Consider the following 16467-nt stretch of genomic DNA (forward strand, 5'->3'; position numbering starts at 1 on the left):
AGGACTTTCTGGTTCCTTTGTAAGCAACCCCACATGCACCTTGTAACCCTTTTTGAGGGATACTGTAGCATGCTACTTGTAAAACTAGTCCATGATGATGATGATGATAGGCCTTTGCTCTATAAATACTGCAGTCCATCTATTTTGCAAAGATGACCTATCAAAGGCACCCACTTGTACATTGCAAATTTACTTTGTTACTAAGTAAGGTGGCACGTCATAACACTCTGCTTTGGTCCACTCATTCATCTGACCCAATGCCATCCCTCCTGCACTTCATCTGTGATTTCTGGCAAGGCATGTGTCCTTAACAGTAAACAATAATTGCTGCTGTGGATTATCATCACATCGTACAGTATGTTTACCTTTGTGCAGAACCTGTTAGTATTACTTTAGGTGTAGCATAGAGTAAGTACATCAGTTTAATATGAAGTATTTTATCCTGTTTATGGACTAGTGCCAGAGAGGGGCAAATGGTGCAGTGACGCAGATACGCAAACATGGCAAAGTGCTCATAGGCACACTTAGAGCCTAACCCTCTGGGATGGAGTCTTGTCCAACTCACATGAATGCTGACACCACCTTCTCAACTCTCAGCAGCTATGTTACTTTCATTACTACCATTAGCTGTCTGAAAAAATAAGAGTATAATTTACAATCAAGTTATGGTTTATTTCATGCATCCATCATGTTTCATCCATCAGAAAATAGAGCACATCCTTCATAGCCATAAGGTAGAATCATATTTTTTACTGTTTAGTATACTCTATTTAAAACATACAACAAAGGGGCTGATTCACAGAACTAATCTGAGACAAAATCCTAAACTTACTACTTTTGGTATTCACAGAATGCACTCACGATTTTTGGTATTCACAGAATGCACTTACGACTCCTAACTTTACGTCCGCACTCGGGCCGGAATTTCCTCACCCAGACCGTACTCTCTGCACCTGTACCATACTCTTTGCACCCAGACCGTACTCTCCGGCTAGCTTTTCCCTCTTAAGCTTTATGTGGTACCTTCATTATTGTGTCTTATTTCTTTATTTTCAGTAATAGCATGACCATAACTGATACTACCAGTTGCCTGTCTCTCTCATTACAGAAGTATCTGACCAAGACCTGGTGGGGGAAGCTGTCCGAGGACAACTCCTTGATTTGGGTTCTCATCTGCCTGGTGTTTTTCCCTTTGATTTGCATAGGTTTACTCAACTTCAGGTAAGACCTCTACATTAATAATACACCAACACTCTCCATGCATGAAAGACTTATATATATAATTTAAAATCCTTGAAATGTATTACAAGAATTCAGCCTTTTTACCGTTTTGACTGTGGTGTAAAGGATAATAACATTGTAATAAGACTGCCATGTGAATGAGCGTGCCAGTGAGTGTGTGAGTGAGTGAATAAAGTTGACCAGTTGTTATCCTAATCAAGGTCTTATTGTAAAACACTTGTAGTCTGTGGCCTTCTTAGGGTGCTGTAAACCGGAACAATCCCGGAAAACCAGGTTCCAAAACCTGCATGAGTCTAATGTAGATACAGAAGTATTTGTTCGGTTAGGAAAACCTGTGCCATCCTGCCCTGCTGGACATTTTGCTGACATGCTTTTTGTTTTTCTGCCAGCGGACTCGACTATCTGTGACTGGTTGCATGTGACTGCTGCCCTTGTATGCTAGGCTCTAAAGAGACTGCAGTCCTTTCTCCTGTACCCCTTGATGAAGGCTGCATTGTGAGACACTTTCCTACCCCATTGTGGCTAGGCTGGCCTGGGCTCTCATTGGAATCTCAGCTTGAGGTGATTCCTGAGTTAACTTTTCATTTGCCTTCACAAAGACCTTATGAGATAAGTGTTAGTTACGTTACCATTTCTCCACTTCATCAAACTATTGCTGTGGCAAGCTTTAATACGTTGTCGAAGATTGTGATGGGTACTTTGGAAGAACAATTGAAGAGAAAGTGGGTTATCAGATTGCCATGCCTTATGTTCATCTATAAGGAGGTGCCATAAAAGGAAGAGACTTTCGGCTCATTCAAGCTCCTGTATGAACTCCTCTTTATCCCAATAGGTTAAATTGTTCCCTTTGCCACAGGCTGTGTTGTGTAGAGTGTATTTAGTGCATATGTGTATGAAACTAGCGGCTGTGGGCCTGCTAAATGTTGTTGATGATGGACACAGTGAATTTGTCTGAACAAATACTGTTTCTTCTACTGATTGCATTTGTCCAATCTGTAAGTGAGATATTCTTCATGTCCTTTGGTACTTTGATCCTTGACTGAATACTTTAACTGTCAATCAATCAATCAATCAATCAATCAGGGTTCTTGTAAAGCACGCTACTTACCCGTGAGGGTCTCAAGGCACTGAGGGGGTGGGGGTGCTGCTACTGCTCAAAGAGCCAGGTCTTGAGGAGTCTTCTGAAGGCGAGTAGGTCTTGGGTCTGTTGTAGGTGGGTTGGGAGGGTGTTCCAGGTCTTGGCGGCAAGGTAGGAGAAGGATCTGCCGGCGGCGGTCGTACGTTGGATGCGGGGGACAGCTGCGAGGGCGAGGCTGCCGGAGCGGAGCTGGCGGGTGGGGGCGTAGAAACTGAGTCTGCTGTTCAGGTAGGCTGGTCCGGCGTTGTGGAGTGCTTTGTGTGCGTGGGTGAGGAGCTTGAAGGTGGTCCTCTTGTCGATGGGGAGCCAGTGCAGGTCTCTCAGGAGGGGGGTGATGTGACTGCGGCGGGGGGCGTTGACGAACAGTCGGGCTGAGGCGTTTTGGATGCGTTGTAGCCGCCGTAGGTGTTTGGGTGGGATTCCTGCATAGAGTGCGTTGCCGTAGTCCAGTCTGCTGCTGACGAGGGCCTGTGTCACTGTTCTTCTTGTTTCGGTTGGGATCCACTTGTAGATCCGGCGGAGCGTGCGTAGGGTGTTGTAGCAGGAGGAGGAGACGGCGTTGACCTGGTTGGACATGGAGAGGGAGGAATCGAGGATGAATCCTAGGTTGCGTGCGTGGTCGGAGAGTGTCGGTGCTGTCCCAAGAGCGGTCGGCCACCAGGAGTCGTCCCAGGCTGAGGGGGTGGGTCCGAGGATGAGGATCTCCGTCTTGTCCGAGTTCAGTTTCAGATGGCTGCTCCTCATCCAGTCGGCGATGGCCTTCATATCCTCGTGGATGTTGGTTTTGGTGGTGTGAGGGTCCTTGGTGGGTGTCGTTGGCGCAGGAGATGATGTTGAGTTTGTGGTGGCAGGCCACTTGTGCGAGGGGGCCATGTAGATGTTGAACAGCGTCGGGCTGAGGGATGAGCCCTGGGGGACGCCGCAGATGATGTCGGTGGCTTCTGACCGGAAGGGTGGGAGGCGGACGCTCTGGGTTCTGCCGGAGAGGAAGGATGTGGTCCAGTCAAGGGCCTTCTCTTGGATTCCGGCTTCTTGGAGGCGTGTCTTTAGGGTGCGGTGGCAGACCGTGTCGAATGCGGCTGACAGGTCCAGGAGGATGAGGGCTGATGTTTCGACGTTGTCCAGTTGGCATCTGATGTCGTCTGTGGCAGCGATGAGAGCTATCTCGGTGCTGTGGTTTCGTCTGAATCCGGATTGGGACGGGTCCAGGATGTTGTTGTCTTCGAGGTGGCGGGTCAGTTGAATGTTGACGATTTTCTCGATGACCTTCGCCGGGAACGGGAGCAGGGAGATGGGTCGGAAGTTCCTGAGGTCCTTGGGGTCCGCCTTGGGATTTTTGAGGAGGGCGTTGATATCGGCGTGCTTCCAGCTTTCCGGAAAAGTCGCTTTTTCGAAGGAGATGTTGATGACCTTCCGTAGTTGGGGTGCGATGGCCGCGTCTGCTTTGTTGAATACGTGGTGTGGACATGGGTCTGACGAAGATCCTGAGTGGATGGAGTACATGATCTTGCGTGTCTCGCCATCGTTGGTGTTGGCCCAGGAGGTCAGGCGGATGGCGCTGTTGGTGATCGCGGGGGGGGTGGAGTCGTGCATCGTTGGTGCAGTCATGGTGTTGACGCTGTTGTGGATGTCAGCGATCTTGCGGTGGAAGAAGATGGCCAGTGAGTTGCACAGTTCTTGTGAGGGCGGGATGTCGTTGGCGCTGGCGTTGGGATTGGAGAGTTCTTTTACGATGCGGAAGAGCTCTTTGCTGTCGTGTGCGTTGTTATCCAAGCGGTCTTTGAAGGAGGATCTCTTGGCTAGTCTGATGAGGTGGTGATGTCTGCGGGTGGCGTCCTTGTGGGCTGCGTGGTTTTCTGGCGTTCGTTTGTGGAGCCATTTCTTCTCCAGCTTACGGCAGGCGCGTTTGGAGGTCAGGAGCTCGTCGGTGAACCAGGTGGCTCTCTTGCTGATGTGGCTGTTGGATGGTCTCTTGAGTGGGGCGAGGGTGTTGGCGCAGTCGTCGATCCACTGTCTGAGGTTGCGGGCTGCGGCGTCAGGGCATGTGGGGTTGATGGGTGGGTTCTGGGCGAGGGTGATGGTCAGCTGGTCTTCGGTGACTTTGTTCCAGCAGCGGCGAGGCAGCTGTTGGGTGCGATGGTGCATGGTTGGTTTTTTGAAGGTGAAGTGGATGCAGCGGTGGTCGGTCCAGTGGGGTTCGGAGGTGGGGTCGAAGGCGATGTGGGTGCTTGTGGAGAAGACGGCGTCCAGCGTGTGGCCTGCGGCGTGGGTGGGTGCGGTGACGAGTTGTCTGAGGCCGAGGTTGGCGAGGTTTTCAAACAGAGTGGCGGAGTTGGTGTCGTTGTTGTTCTCGAGGTGGAAATTCAGGTCCCCGAGGAGGATGTAGTCCATGGAGGCGAGTGCGTGGTGCTGGCGAGGTTGGCGATGGAGTCGCTGAACTGAGCCCGGGGTCTGGGGGGCCTGTAGATGAGTGTTCCTCTGAGGGTGGTGTTGGGGTCGGTGTGGATCCGGAAGTGCAGGTGTTCGGCGGTGTTGAGGGTGTCGTCTGCGTGGGTGGTGACCTTGAGGGTGGACTTGTAGACGATGGCTATTCCTCCTCCGATTCCATTGGCGCGGTCCCTGCGGGTGATCTTGTAGCCGTCCGGGATGGCTATGGCGATGTTGGGTGCCGAGGAGTCGCTCCACCACGTCTCGGTGAGGAAGGCCACGTCTGGGTCGGAGGTGTCGAGCAGGTCCCAGAGCTCGACGGCGTGTTTGCGTGCGGAGCGGGTGTTGAGCAGGATGCAACGGAGGCTGTTGGGTCTCGTCCTTGGAGGTTTGGTGGCTCTGTCGCAGGTGAAGCTGCAGGTGCGGCAGGCGAAGGGACCATGGGTCCGTTTCGGGGCGGCCTGGAAGCAGGTGTTGTTTCGGCCGGCGTTGAGTGCGTGGAGGGAGTCGGCATCATACCTGAGTCTGGCGTCGGCGAGCGTGGGGTCCAGGGGTTCTGGCGCTGGGCGTGGACTGGGCGCGGACGGGCGCAGACGTGCAGGCACGCCAGCGGCGCGGCCTCCATAAGAGGGGTAGAGGGAGGGAGGAGCAGCTGGGAGGCGGGAGTGGGGTGGCCAATGGGATGTACGGGGGGGCAGGGCCGCAGGGGAGCAGCGGCGGGAAACTGAGGTGGGCGAGCGGGAGGCGGGCGGGGGGAGCGGGAACCAGGCAACAAGGAAGTAGTCAGGGACAGGGAGCCGGAATCAGGGCAAGAACAGGGCAGCAGGCGGGAGCAAAAAACGGAGCGAAAACGAAAACGAACCTGGCGGCACACAGAGGGGAAGCGCAGTGGCTGGGGAGCGACCTAGCGAGGCAAGGTCCGCTCTCCTTGCCACTGCACGGCCTCCATGTGAGGGGTAGAGGGAGGGAGGAGCAGCTGGGAGGCGGGAGCGGGGTGGCCAATGGGATGTATGGGGGGCGGGGCCGCAGGGGAGCAGCGGTGGGACACTGAGGTGGGCGAGTGGGAGGCGGAACCAGGCAACAAGAAAGTAGTCAGGGACAGGGAGCAGGAATCAGGGCAAGAACAGGGCAGCAGGCGGGAGCAAAAAACGGAGCGAAAACGAACCTGGCGGCACACGGAGCGGCAACGCAGTGGCTGGGGAGCGACCTAGCAAGGCAAGGTCGGCTAGGGGGGCTGGAAGACTAAGAAACGCCCCTCTGCCATACCAGTCATTTTTCAACTTGATCTCAGGCTTCCCCATATACTATTGTGCTAGGCAACACCTAGATATCAGAGAGTCCTGGCAGAGGTTGACTGAAAATAATATACAAAGCATCCTAACCTATTAGACTTAGGCCTACCTCTGATTGCCGCCTAAACACTGGAATGAGATAGGAAAGCCTAGGAAACCCCACCATGACCGGGGAAGTGCTTGGATTTCAAACTCCAACTTTAGCTTGCTGCCACAAGGGACAGTGAGGATCTCATGCCTGGGTGTCGCTTCCGATTTACACATATAGCTTCATTAGTTACATGTCATTGACCACACATCAATCTTGTTTTACATAGTGAATCAATGGCCAATATTTTACCCTGTTACCTGAGAACACATTTGGGGCTATTCACAAAGATGCGTTACACTTGAGAGTACTTTATATGTGTAACTGAGGCTATTCACAAAATCTGATTGTAAAATTACTCAAAAGTGTAGATTTACACAACTCCAACCCCTGAAAAAGTGATGTCAATAACTACTAAAAAACAAAGAAAAAAAGAGTAGACTAGCACCACACAGGACCAACCCTGGTACTGCAACAACCTCCCTTTGAATATAATGGAATTCGTTGTAAACCCCAAAAAGAATAACGCTAATTTAAGTTAATTAGTGTAGAATAGTTAAAAATGTAAATAACTGAAAAATGTATTAGGAGTACATATTTGTTAATCAATTATAACATATTTTAATTTACCTTTTTCACATTTAAAGTTAATGTAACAATAAATTGCTTTAATAGGTAATTAAATTACTTTTACATAATTCTATACATCACTTTAATAATTAATGTATAGTATTTTTTTATTGTAGGCCAGAACTTATTTTGTAATTTAATTTGAGGAAAATAATTTTAATGTAATTTAATATATTTGAAATAATTTAACTTTTAACGACAAAGATAGGTAATAGTGCTATAGAATTCTTTCTATACATTTAAAATACATTTTAAAAAACAAATTTGCGTTAATTTTCTACATAAAATATGTTTACAAACTTTTTTAAAGTTTAATAAGTGTTTTACTTTTTACTATACCATATCAAGAAAGTAAAAAAGTGAATTAAACTTGGAAACAGTTTGTAAAAACTTTTTATGCTAAATAATGATGTCAATTGTTTTATATAAATATTTTAAATGTAGAACTAAGGTCAAAAAATGCTGCAGCACTAATAACTAACCTGCTTGAAAAACCTTTAGTGTACATATATTAAAATTTTGTTAAAATAATTTTTTCAAGTTTAAATTAAAAAATAAATTCCCATCTAACTTTATTGTTTTCAAAATGCATTAATAATTATGAAAAGCGATGTTAATTATATGCAATAAAATATATTGTTACATTATTTTTATGCAACCAAAAGATTATAAGAATATTGTTTAAATTCATACAAAATAAGTAATATATTTATCTATTTATTAAATAAAATTATATATATTGATATTTTTACTATTTTAAATAACTGAATTTAATTTACCATTATTCCCTACCTCCATTATTTTATTTGCAGTCCCAGTGGTTGGGCATGTGTGGTGCTGAACTTATTTCAGGTCTGAGCTGGAGTACGTTACTTGAAGTTGGTGATAATTTGCAATCTCTAAAGGCAAAATCGCACAACTTGTGTGCTTCCAGAATTGCATTTAAGGAATAGTAATCTGTGATTCCTTAAATGCATTCGCATGATAGGGAATTGTAAATTTTGCGATTCCCTATTGTGCGAGGGCCTTTTGGGATGATACATTCCAAATGGCTTTTTCCAGATCGCAAACGGGCCGATTCTGAGAATCGGTACCTTTGTGAATGGGAAAAAGGCTTCATGCATATGCCTCTTACTCTTTTGTGGGTGGGTAAAAGTCCCTCCCTAAACCCCTCCTGATCCTCTTAACCCATCCTTACTTTACTCTAAACCACTACCCTTTAGTAGTATTTCCCATTTTAAAGCAACTCCCCTCATCCTTCCCATACTTACTACTTAAAGTTATACTTACGTTTACAGAGACTTCGCAGCCGGGGAGGTGATCACCGCACACAAAAAAGATAGGAGAGGCAGAGGCATAAACTCCGCATTTTGGTGTGTGAATAGCATTTTGCAGGAAGTTTGTAGTGCAATTGTAGTGATACACAACATTCTACAAAATGTATTTTGAGAATAGTCCCAGTAGAGATGTTTCTGAATTACATTAGTAACCTGACTTGGTAAATCTCCATCTTTTATTCATTGATGATATATACTTATATGTCATCCTATGTCCCTGCATTACTTGCGCTTTATATTAATCTTTTTGAAACTCACCTTTTCGCTCTGTATTAAATTGTGCAAGACATCATTAATGTAAACAGCAGCAGTTGGGCACTGACATCATTCATGTTCAGAATCATTAGCACTACATACCACTGTACTACTATAAGATAAACCTGTGGTTTTGCAGTGTAAGGGGCTGATTCACAAAGGTTAGCTTTTATTTTTGTGTAAATTTACTTTTTTATATATTCACAAACAAGCAATTTAATAGTTACTTTATGACTGCAGACACTGTGCAGTCAACCTGAGAATTCCATAAATAATAAAAAGATAGGCCTGTCCTATTTTTTTATATGCAGAGTTCTCTGCCCTGACTACAGAGTCTCCACAGTTGTAAAGTTACTATTAGGGGGTTGATTACGATTCAGTTTGGAAGGGTTCCGAATATGATTTGGGTTTGCCGTATCCAATTTGGAACCCATGTTGCCAACCAATTTGTACGCAGTTCTCAACGACAGATTACGATGCCCGTAACCCGACAGGGCAGTCCGAATCGGTTCCGAAAGGCATTCGGATAGGTCGAGTCTTTCGAAGCCGAATCATACAGCTCTATGGACTCGTTTTCCGAGTGAGCGATAATGATAATCGATTGAGACAGCCGTCCCAAATCAGTTTCTCCGGAACAAATCAGCTGCTGGAATTGGTCTTTCGGGGCCCGTAGGAGGCCCCCCTTCACCAAGGGCCCTCCGAATCGGGCCTGTGGGGGTACCCCCCTTCCCAACAATGCACAGTGTAGCAGGCACCATGGGGTGCCTGCCACTAGGGTGCAAGGTTTTTCCCAGCCACCCCTTACTTCAATGGGAGCCTGTGTTCTCTTTCGGAACACAGGCTCCCGTTGAAGTCAATAGGAGTCTGACCAAATTGTATCTGGATACATCCAAATCGTTTGATCGGACTCACATGATCTGAGTTGTCCGGAAAGCAATCTGGGGCCAATTCGGTAGGAATGCTCTCCGGACGAGATTGTAATCGGCCCCTAAGTAGTTTGCTTGTGAACAGCCATCTGGGCATCTTTAGGAGCACAAACAAGGATCCAGGAGCAGATGGAGACCTCTTGGGGGTCCAAGACTCACTCAGGCACCTTTCTGGGGTCGGTTCAAGATAGTGGGATCCAGTTATGTCCCTTTGGCTCTGAACAGGTGCACAGAAAACTAGCCCTTGGAGTTATTTCCGGTAGTTCTTGGTACAGGTGTAAATGCAGGGCTCAACAGCAGGTCTGGCCTGTGAGGATTCAAGGCAGGCTCAAGTAGCAAAGCAAACCTTCCAAGTACAGCAGCAGTCTGGCAGACTGCACAGAAGGTCACAGCAGTTTGCTATTCTCTGAGAGTCCTTCCGCAAGTCCTGCAGTGAACTAAAGTGTGGGTCTGAGAGAATAATTTTTTACACCCCTGCTCGCAGATGGTGTGAGAAGTTTCTGAAAAGGTTCTCTGAAGATCTGGGAGTTTACTACTTCCCCTGCCCTGGCTTCAAGCTGGCAGCGCTGACAATAGAAGGTTTTTAGACCTATTGTGAGGATGCAGGACACAGCCTATTTAGGTACAATTGGGGCTGTGCTCACGAATGCCCCCGCCTCCGCTTCCACCCCTCTCATGCCAGTTAATGGTCCATTCGGGCTCAGCTAATCCCACTATTATGTGACAGTCTTGAGGGAATTCACACAGTCCTATTGTCAGCTACACCCAGTCATGTGACCTAAGGCAGGAAGCAGGCGCAAAAGGCTGAGGGCAGGAAAATGCAAATTTTCTAAAAGTGGCATTTCCTAAATTGTAATGATAAATTTGACTTTACCATTAACAAGGGTTTTTTTCGCAAGCCCTCCTGAATTTCCTAGAACTAAGTTTGGACTCAGACTCATTCACTATTATGGGGGATTTTAACTATCATCTTGAAATAGAGATAACCAAGACACTCCGAGACTTGTAGATAATCTTGCAGCATACGGTCTCTCCCAATTAGTGTCTGAACTCACGCATTCGGCGGGTCATACATTAGATTGTATCTTTACAAATGAGCCAGAATTAAATATGACTAAGACCCTACTGCTACCCTGCTCCGTCTACTCTGGCCGGTGACAATGATACAGCAGCTGACCAATTTGATAACTGGATCAGGACAGCTGTAAATGGCATTGCTGAAATAAATAAAACAGTCAAAAGAGCCTCAGCAACCGCACCCTGGTATAGTCCTGACCTAAAAGTCATAGAAATGAACTGTAGAAGAAGTGAACGGACCTGGAGGACTGATTACAGCCCCAAGCACAAGTCAGCCTATAATGCGAACTTAGAAAAATATAAGCAAGCAATCATCGAAGCTAAGCGGGCATATTTCACTGCTAAAATTGGGGATGCTGCACATTCCTCCAAGGAACTTTTCAAAACTGTTTTCACATTAGTCAAACCACAGCATTCTGCTCAGTTCAGGCCAGATCAAGTCTTCTGCAATGAAATGGCTAATTCTTTTCAGAGTAAAGTGTAACCTATCTACAATGATCTTTTAAATTTGGCCACTGGTACGTCAGGTAGCAGCACTGCAACCATAGAAACCTGGGCAGCACACTGTAGGCTGTCGCGTTTCAGGGCACTTACTCTGGAGGAAGTCCATAACCTCATGCTATCAACAAAATAGGGCTCCCCTAATGATCCCTGCCCTCTAGCCATATTTCAACTAGCATCGAAGACCATTAGTACACATCTTACCCCTCTTTTGAACCAAGTCCTAGAAACTGGTAAATATCCTAACGCTTGGAAAAAGGCCTGTATTAGGCCAATTCTTAAAAAAACAGTCCTTGATCCTTTAGTGCCCAAAAATTACCGGCCAATTTCCAGGTTGCCTTTGACAGCAAAAGTTCTGGAAAAAGCCATAAACAAGGAGCTGATACAATATCTGGAAGAGAATTCCTTGCTGGACCCGACACAGCATGGTTTGAGGCCTTGCCATTCGACGGAGACAGCTCTAATACTAGCCACTGAGGGGATTCGGAAGATAGTTGATGGGGGGGAAGAGCGGTCCTCATCCTCTTAGATCTATCAGTGGCATTTGATACCGTGAACCACACGGTGCTTGTGCAGCTGCTGAGAGATGTGGGAATAGAAGATATCACTCTGACCCTCCTCTCCCCCTTCCTAGAAAACAGGGAACAGAACATTCACTGGGAGACTTTACAGTCTGAGACCTTTCAGCTCCCATGTGGTGTCCCGCAGGGATCTGCTTTGTCACCAACCTTTTTTAATATATATGTGTCCTCGCTGGCCAATCTAGTCAGAAAACACGGTTTCTCCTTGATCATGTATGCTGATGATTTACAGCTTACAATATCGGTATCTAAACAACCAGAACTAGTGGCTAACAGTTATCATGCATGTCTGAAAGACTTTATGATCTGAATGAGCCAACATTTTTTTAAAATAAACACTGATAAAACCGAGGTCCTGGAGTTTGGTAAGGGACCCTCTCTATGCAACAACATCTGGTGGCCAACGGAGGCGGGAGTTTTTCCCCCACCTGTTACCAAGGTTAGGAATCTGGGTGTGATCCTTGATGATGAACTCAATCTCTCGGCCCAAGTTAATCAGCTAACCTTCTCTTGCTTTTTCCTTCTTAAAACAGTGAGGACAATTTTTCCTTTCATTGCATATGAACTCCAAAAGACCGTTGTATTGGCACTCACTTTTTCATTCTAAATTAGAATACTGCAACATGCTCTTTGTGGGAATTGATAAGGCGCAGGAGAGGAAGATGCAGTCCCTGCAAAATGCTGCTGCCAGACTGCTCATGAACATCCCCAAGGGTCGCCCCACCTCGGAGGCCATTAGAGCTTTACACTGGCTTCCTGTCCAGAAAAGCGACGATTGTAAGTCTCTCTGCCTGGTGCACAAGGCCCTCTATGGAGGAATCTCTGGGGAGATACAGAAATTGTTCTCTAGGTATTCTCCTGCCAGAACACTTAGATCCTCTATGAAGGGCCTCATCTGTATCCCAAAACTCCGTAAGGCAAGATGGGGGGGCCGCACTTTGTCATTCTGTGCGCCCAAACTCTGGAATCAGATGCCGTCTCCATTGCGACTTCAACCTAACCTGCGGATGTGTAGGAAGGAGCTGAAAACCTGGTTATTTTCCACGATCTAACATCCTACTCATGATGTTCTCAGTTCCATGTACCACAGTCAGCGCCAAGATGCCACGGCATTCGAGCGCTTAACAAGTAACAATTCAAATCATTACAAGTTCATAGGTACCAAACATGACACATCTACTCGCCCTTATTGCCAATATGCCGGTAGGCTTACAGCGCACTTTATAAATGTGCTTACAATACAATACATATAGGAATTACCGGTTATTAAATGTAATAAGGAATCCCGAATGTTATCCTGTGGAAGTGGAAGGCCTCACAGTAGTGAAACATAACCTTGGGATTTTTTCACTACCAGTACATGTAAAACATAAAAGTACATGTCCTACTGTTTAATTACCTACCTTAGGGGTGACTTCTATATAATAAAAGGGGAGTCTAAGGCTTGGCAAGGGAGTTTAAATGCCAAGTCGACATGGCAGTGTGACACTGCCTTTGGGCTGAAATGGCAGACCTAAGACATGCTTTAGAGGGCTACTTAAGCAGGTGGCACAATAAGTGCTGCAGACCTACTGGTAGCATTTATTGTATAAGCCCTTGGCGCATGGCATACCACTTTACAAGGGGCATAAAAGCAAATTAAGTATGCCAAACAGGTATAAGCCAATCATACCATGTTTTTAAGGAGAAAACACATGCACCTTAGCACTGTTTAGCAATGGTAAAGTGCTCAGATTCCTAAGGCCAACAAAAGGAAAAATCCAGAAAATTGAAGGCAAGCAGGTAAACAATTTGGGGAAGACCACCCTAAGGCTGACGGGTCTAACACATGCCCCCCAGCTGAAAATTGGAAGAACTACCCAACCTCCTGGGAGTTCTTATCAAAAATGTGGAACACATGGAGAGACCATCAGCATTGGTGTGGTGGTGTTGTCTGACCCAGGTCTATATTCCACCGTAAAGTCCATTCTGATCACCTGAACAAATTTAGGTTCCCACCCCTCATCTGCATTAGCCTCATAAGGAGCATATGGTCGGTTTGAATCTGTGAGTGAGCCCCAAACAAGTATGGTCTCAGCTTCTTCACTGCTCAGACCATAGCAAACACTTCTCAGCTCACCTATATTCCCTGCGAAGTAACCTCCTAGAGATGAAAGCTACAGGTTGGTCTACGCCCTCATCATTAAGCTTTGAAAGGACTGTGTCAATGCCATGCTCTGAGGCATCTGTTCGTACTATGAATTCCCTGGAAAAGTCAGGAGCTGTGTACATGGCCTGTTTTAGGGAGTCTAAGGATTCCTTGCAAGCCTCTGTCCAGATCACATTTCTTGGCTGCTTCTTGGAAATCAGTTCAGTTAAGGGGGAACAACGGTGCCATATACCCTGGCAAACCTCCTGTATTAACCTGTGAGGCCCAGGAAGGCTCCCACTTGTGTCTGCATTTTTGGGTGCTCCCAGGTCATGATTGTCTCTATCTAGGCCTAGAGGAGCTGCACCTTACACCCACCCACCAGGTGTCCCAAGTACACCACAGGCCCCAGCCCAATCTTGAAATTACTTCTCTTGATAGTCAGGCCTACGCTCTGCAGAGCCTGAAGCACTTCCAATAGGTGAAAAAGGTGGTCCTTCCAGTGGCTACTTAAGACAGCTATGTCATCCAGATTAGCTGCACTGAAGGCCTTCATACCAGCCAAAACTCAGTTCAACAGCCTCTAGAAAGTGGCAGGGTCTTTTTTTAGCCCAAAGGGCATCACTTTGCACGTGTAGTGGCATTCTGAGTTGGAGAAGGCTGACCTCTCCTTGGCATCTTGAGTTAGGGCAATCTGCTAGTACCCTGAGGTCAGATGAAATGTGGCCAGTAACTTGGCAGCCCCTAACCTATCAATGAACTAATCAGCTCTGGGGATGGGGTGAGCATCAATTTTGGTGACAGAGTTGAGCCCGCTACAGTCCACACAGAACTGGAGTTCTGGGGCATCACCAGTGGGATAGCTTTTGGTACTGGTACCACAGGGCTAGACCTGGGGCTACTGGAGGGCTCAATCTCCCTCATCTCTAACATCTTAGAGACCTCCTCTTTGATGCTGGCCCTCACTTTGTCAGACAGCCTGTATATTTTGCTTTTGACAGGGAGGCTGCCTCCTGTATCAATGCCATAGGTACACAAATGTGTAAGTCCAGGAGTGAGGGAAAACCGGGGGGGAAACTGCCCCATCAAGTGGCGACAGTCCCTCTGCTGTTCTGAGGTCAGGGTAGGGGATGACAGGAGGGCAGGTCAGGGAGAGGTTCACTATCCTCCTCACTATCCTTCTCCCCCCATCATCTGTCACCCACAGCATGGTGACCTCAGACCTCTCAAAGTGGGGTTTGGGATGATTGATATGGAGGGTATTTGGGGGTGTCGAAATCCACCAAATAGGAGTGGGCCAATTTATTAAAGCCCAGCCCAATGGTCTCGGAGGGCCCTGGGCTTCACTGGCTCCATCACCCACACTTTATGCACAGGTTGGAATTCCACAGGTGTAGCTGTCTGGTCATACCACTACTTCATCACCTCCTGGTTGGGCTCCACGTGCTACCATTTAGCTAACCACATCCAGTGACAGCTTCTCTGGAGCTTTCTCCCACCCCTCCCTAACCAGGCAGAGAGGTACCTTACAGGTTGACCACACAGAAGCTCAAAGGGGCTAAATCCAACCGCCTTCTGTGATACCTCCCTGTAAGCAAAACGTAGGCAAGAGAATATCCCACATCCGCGTTATCGGCTCAGGTAGGCCCTCAATCATGCCCTTGAGGGTCTTGTTGAATCTCCCACCAAGCCCATTTGTTTGTGGATGGTAGGGTGTGGAAAACGTGTTACTCCACACACTTCAACATTGACTGCATATATGCACACATAAAGTTGGTGCCATTGTCAGAAACCACTTCCTTGGGGAAACCCACTCTGGCAAAAATGCCTATCAGGGCCCTAGCCACTGCAGGTGCAGCTGCCAACCTCAGAAGTATGGACTCTGGGTATATTGTTCTGTGGTCCACCAAGGTCAGAATAAACCTGTTGCCAGAGGCTGTCTGGGGATCCATGGGTCCTACCATGTCTGTGCCACCCTCTCAAAGGGGGTGTCACCGACAAGCAAGGGATTCCATGTAGCTTTCAGCTTTTGTCCTGTCTTCCCACTGGCCTGCCAGGTCAACATAACATAACATAACATAACATAACATATCAGCCTTTCATCCATCTGAGGTCGATAAAATGAGTACCATTGAGTTGGGTAACAATAAACATCTGTTCTTCAGCGCCAAGATGCCCCATCAGGGGTGAACGTGCGCTTTACAAATACACATGTTATGTTATGTATCTCATGAGCCAGCCTGAGTAGAAGGCACTGCAGCATTGTTGAATGATGAGTGCCCTTGTTGCCCCATACACAGGTGCCAATACAGGAGGCCATTCTCCCAATTGATGTGGTGACTTCCAGAAGCATCACTAGCTGCCTGGGCTTCAGCTTGATGCCTCATCCCATCCAGGGTTGGGCACTCCCTGTGTTCCTTACAGAACTCCTCCCTGGTGAGTCCCTCTTCTGCTCGTCAGTCAACAAGCTCAGGCAGATCACGCAAGGAGGTAATGTCTTCCTCAGTGTGCTCTGAGACGGCCTTCTCCAGCACCCCATCCACCTCATCTGTGGAACATTTAGGGGCTGGCTCCCCACGCCATCTGCCCTTTGCTCTTTTGGCAGTTGTTGTGGCCCTTTTTCAATGCTCCAGACCTCCTTTATTCCCTTCCTGGGCAGCCATGGAACCGGTGGGTACACAAACCCACTTATGCAACCCCAAAATTTCCAGGTGTGATTTGAGCTCTGCTTCCTTCCAGGCAGTGAGCTCAAGATCATTTCCCAGCAAACAATCCATAGGCATGGCAAGGCACACAGCAACTTTCAGGAGACATGATGACACCCGACCCCACACTCAAAGAGAAC

At 47.2% G+C, this 16467-nt stretch overlaps 1 protein-coding gene across 1 annotated transcript in view; it reads left to right on the forward strand.

Moving 5' to 3' along the window:
* LOC146808497 (transient receptor potential cation channel subfamily M member 2-like) overlaps positions 1–16467 on the forward strand; it is a 1333691-nt gene that overhangs the window by 802188 nt on the left and 515036 nt on the right. Inside the window, exon 16 of the mRNA XM_085623962.1 lies at positions 1109–1221. Coding sequence (XP_085480088.1) covers positions 1109–1221 — 113 coding nt within the window. The remainder of the gene's footprint in view (positions 1–1108; positions 1222–16467) is intronic.

The sequence above is a fragment of the Triturus cristatus genome, chromosome 8 (assembly GCF_964204655.1).
Source record: "Triturus cristatus chromosome 8, aTriCri1.1, whole genome shotgun sequence".
Taxonomy (NCBI): domain Eukaryota; kingdom Metazoa; phylum Chordata; class Amphibia; order Caudata; family Salamandridae; genus Triturus; species Triturus cristatus.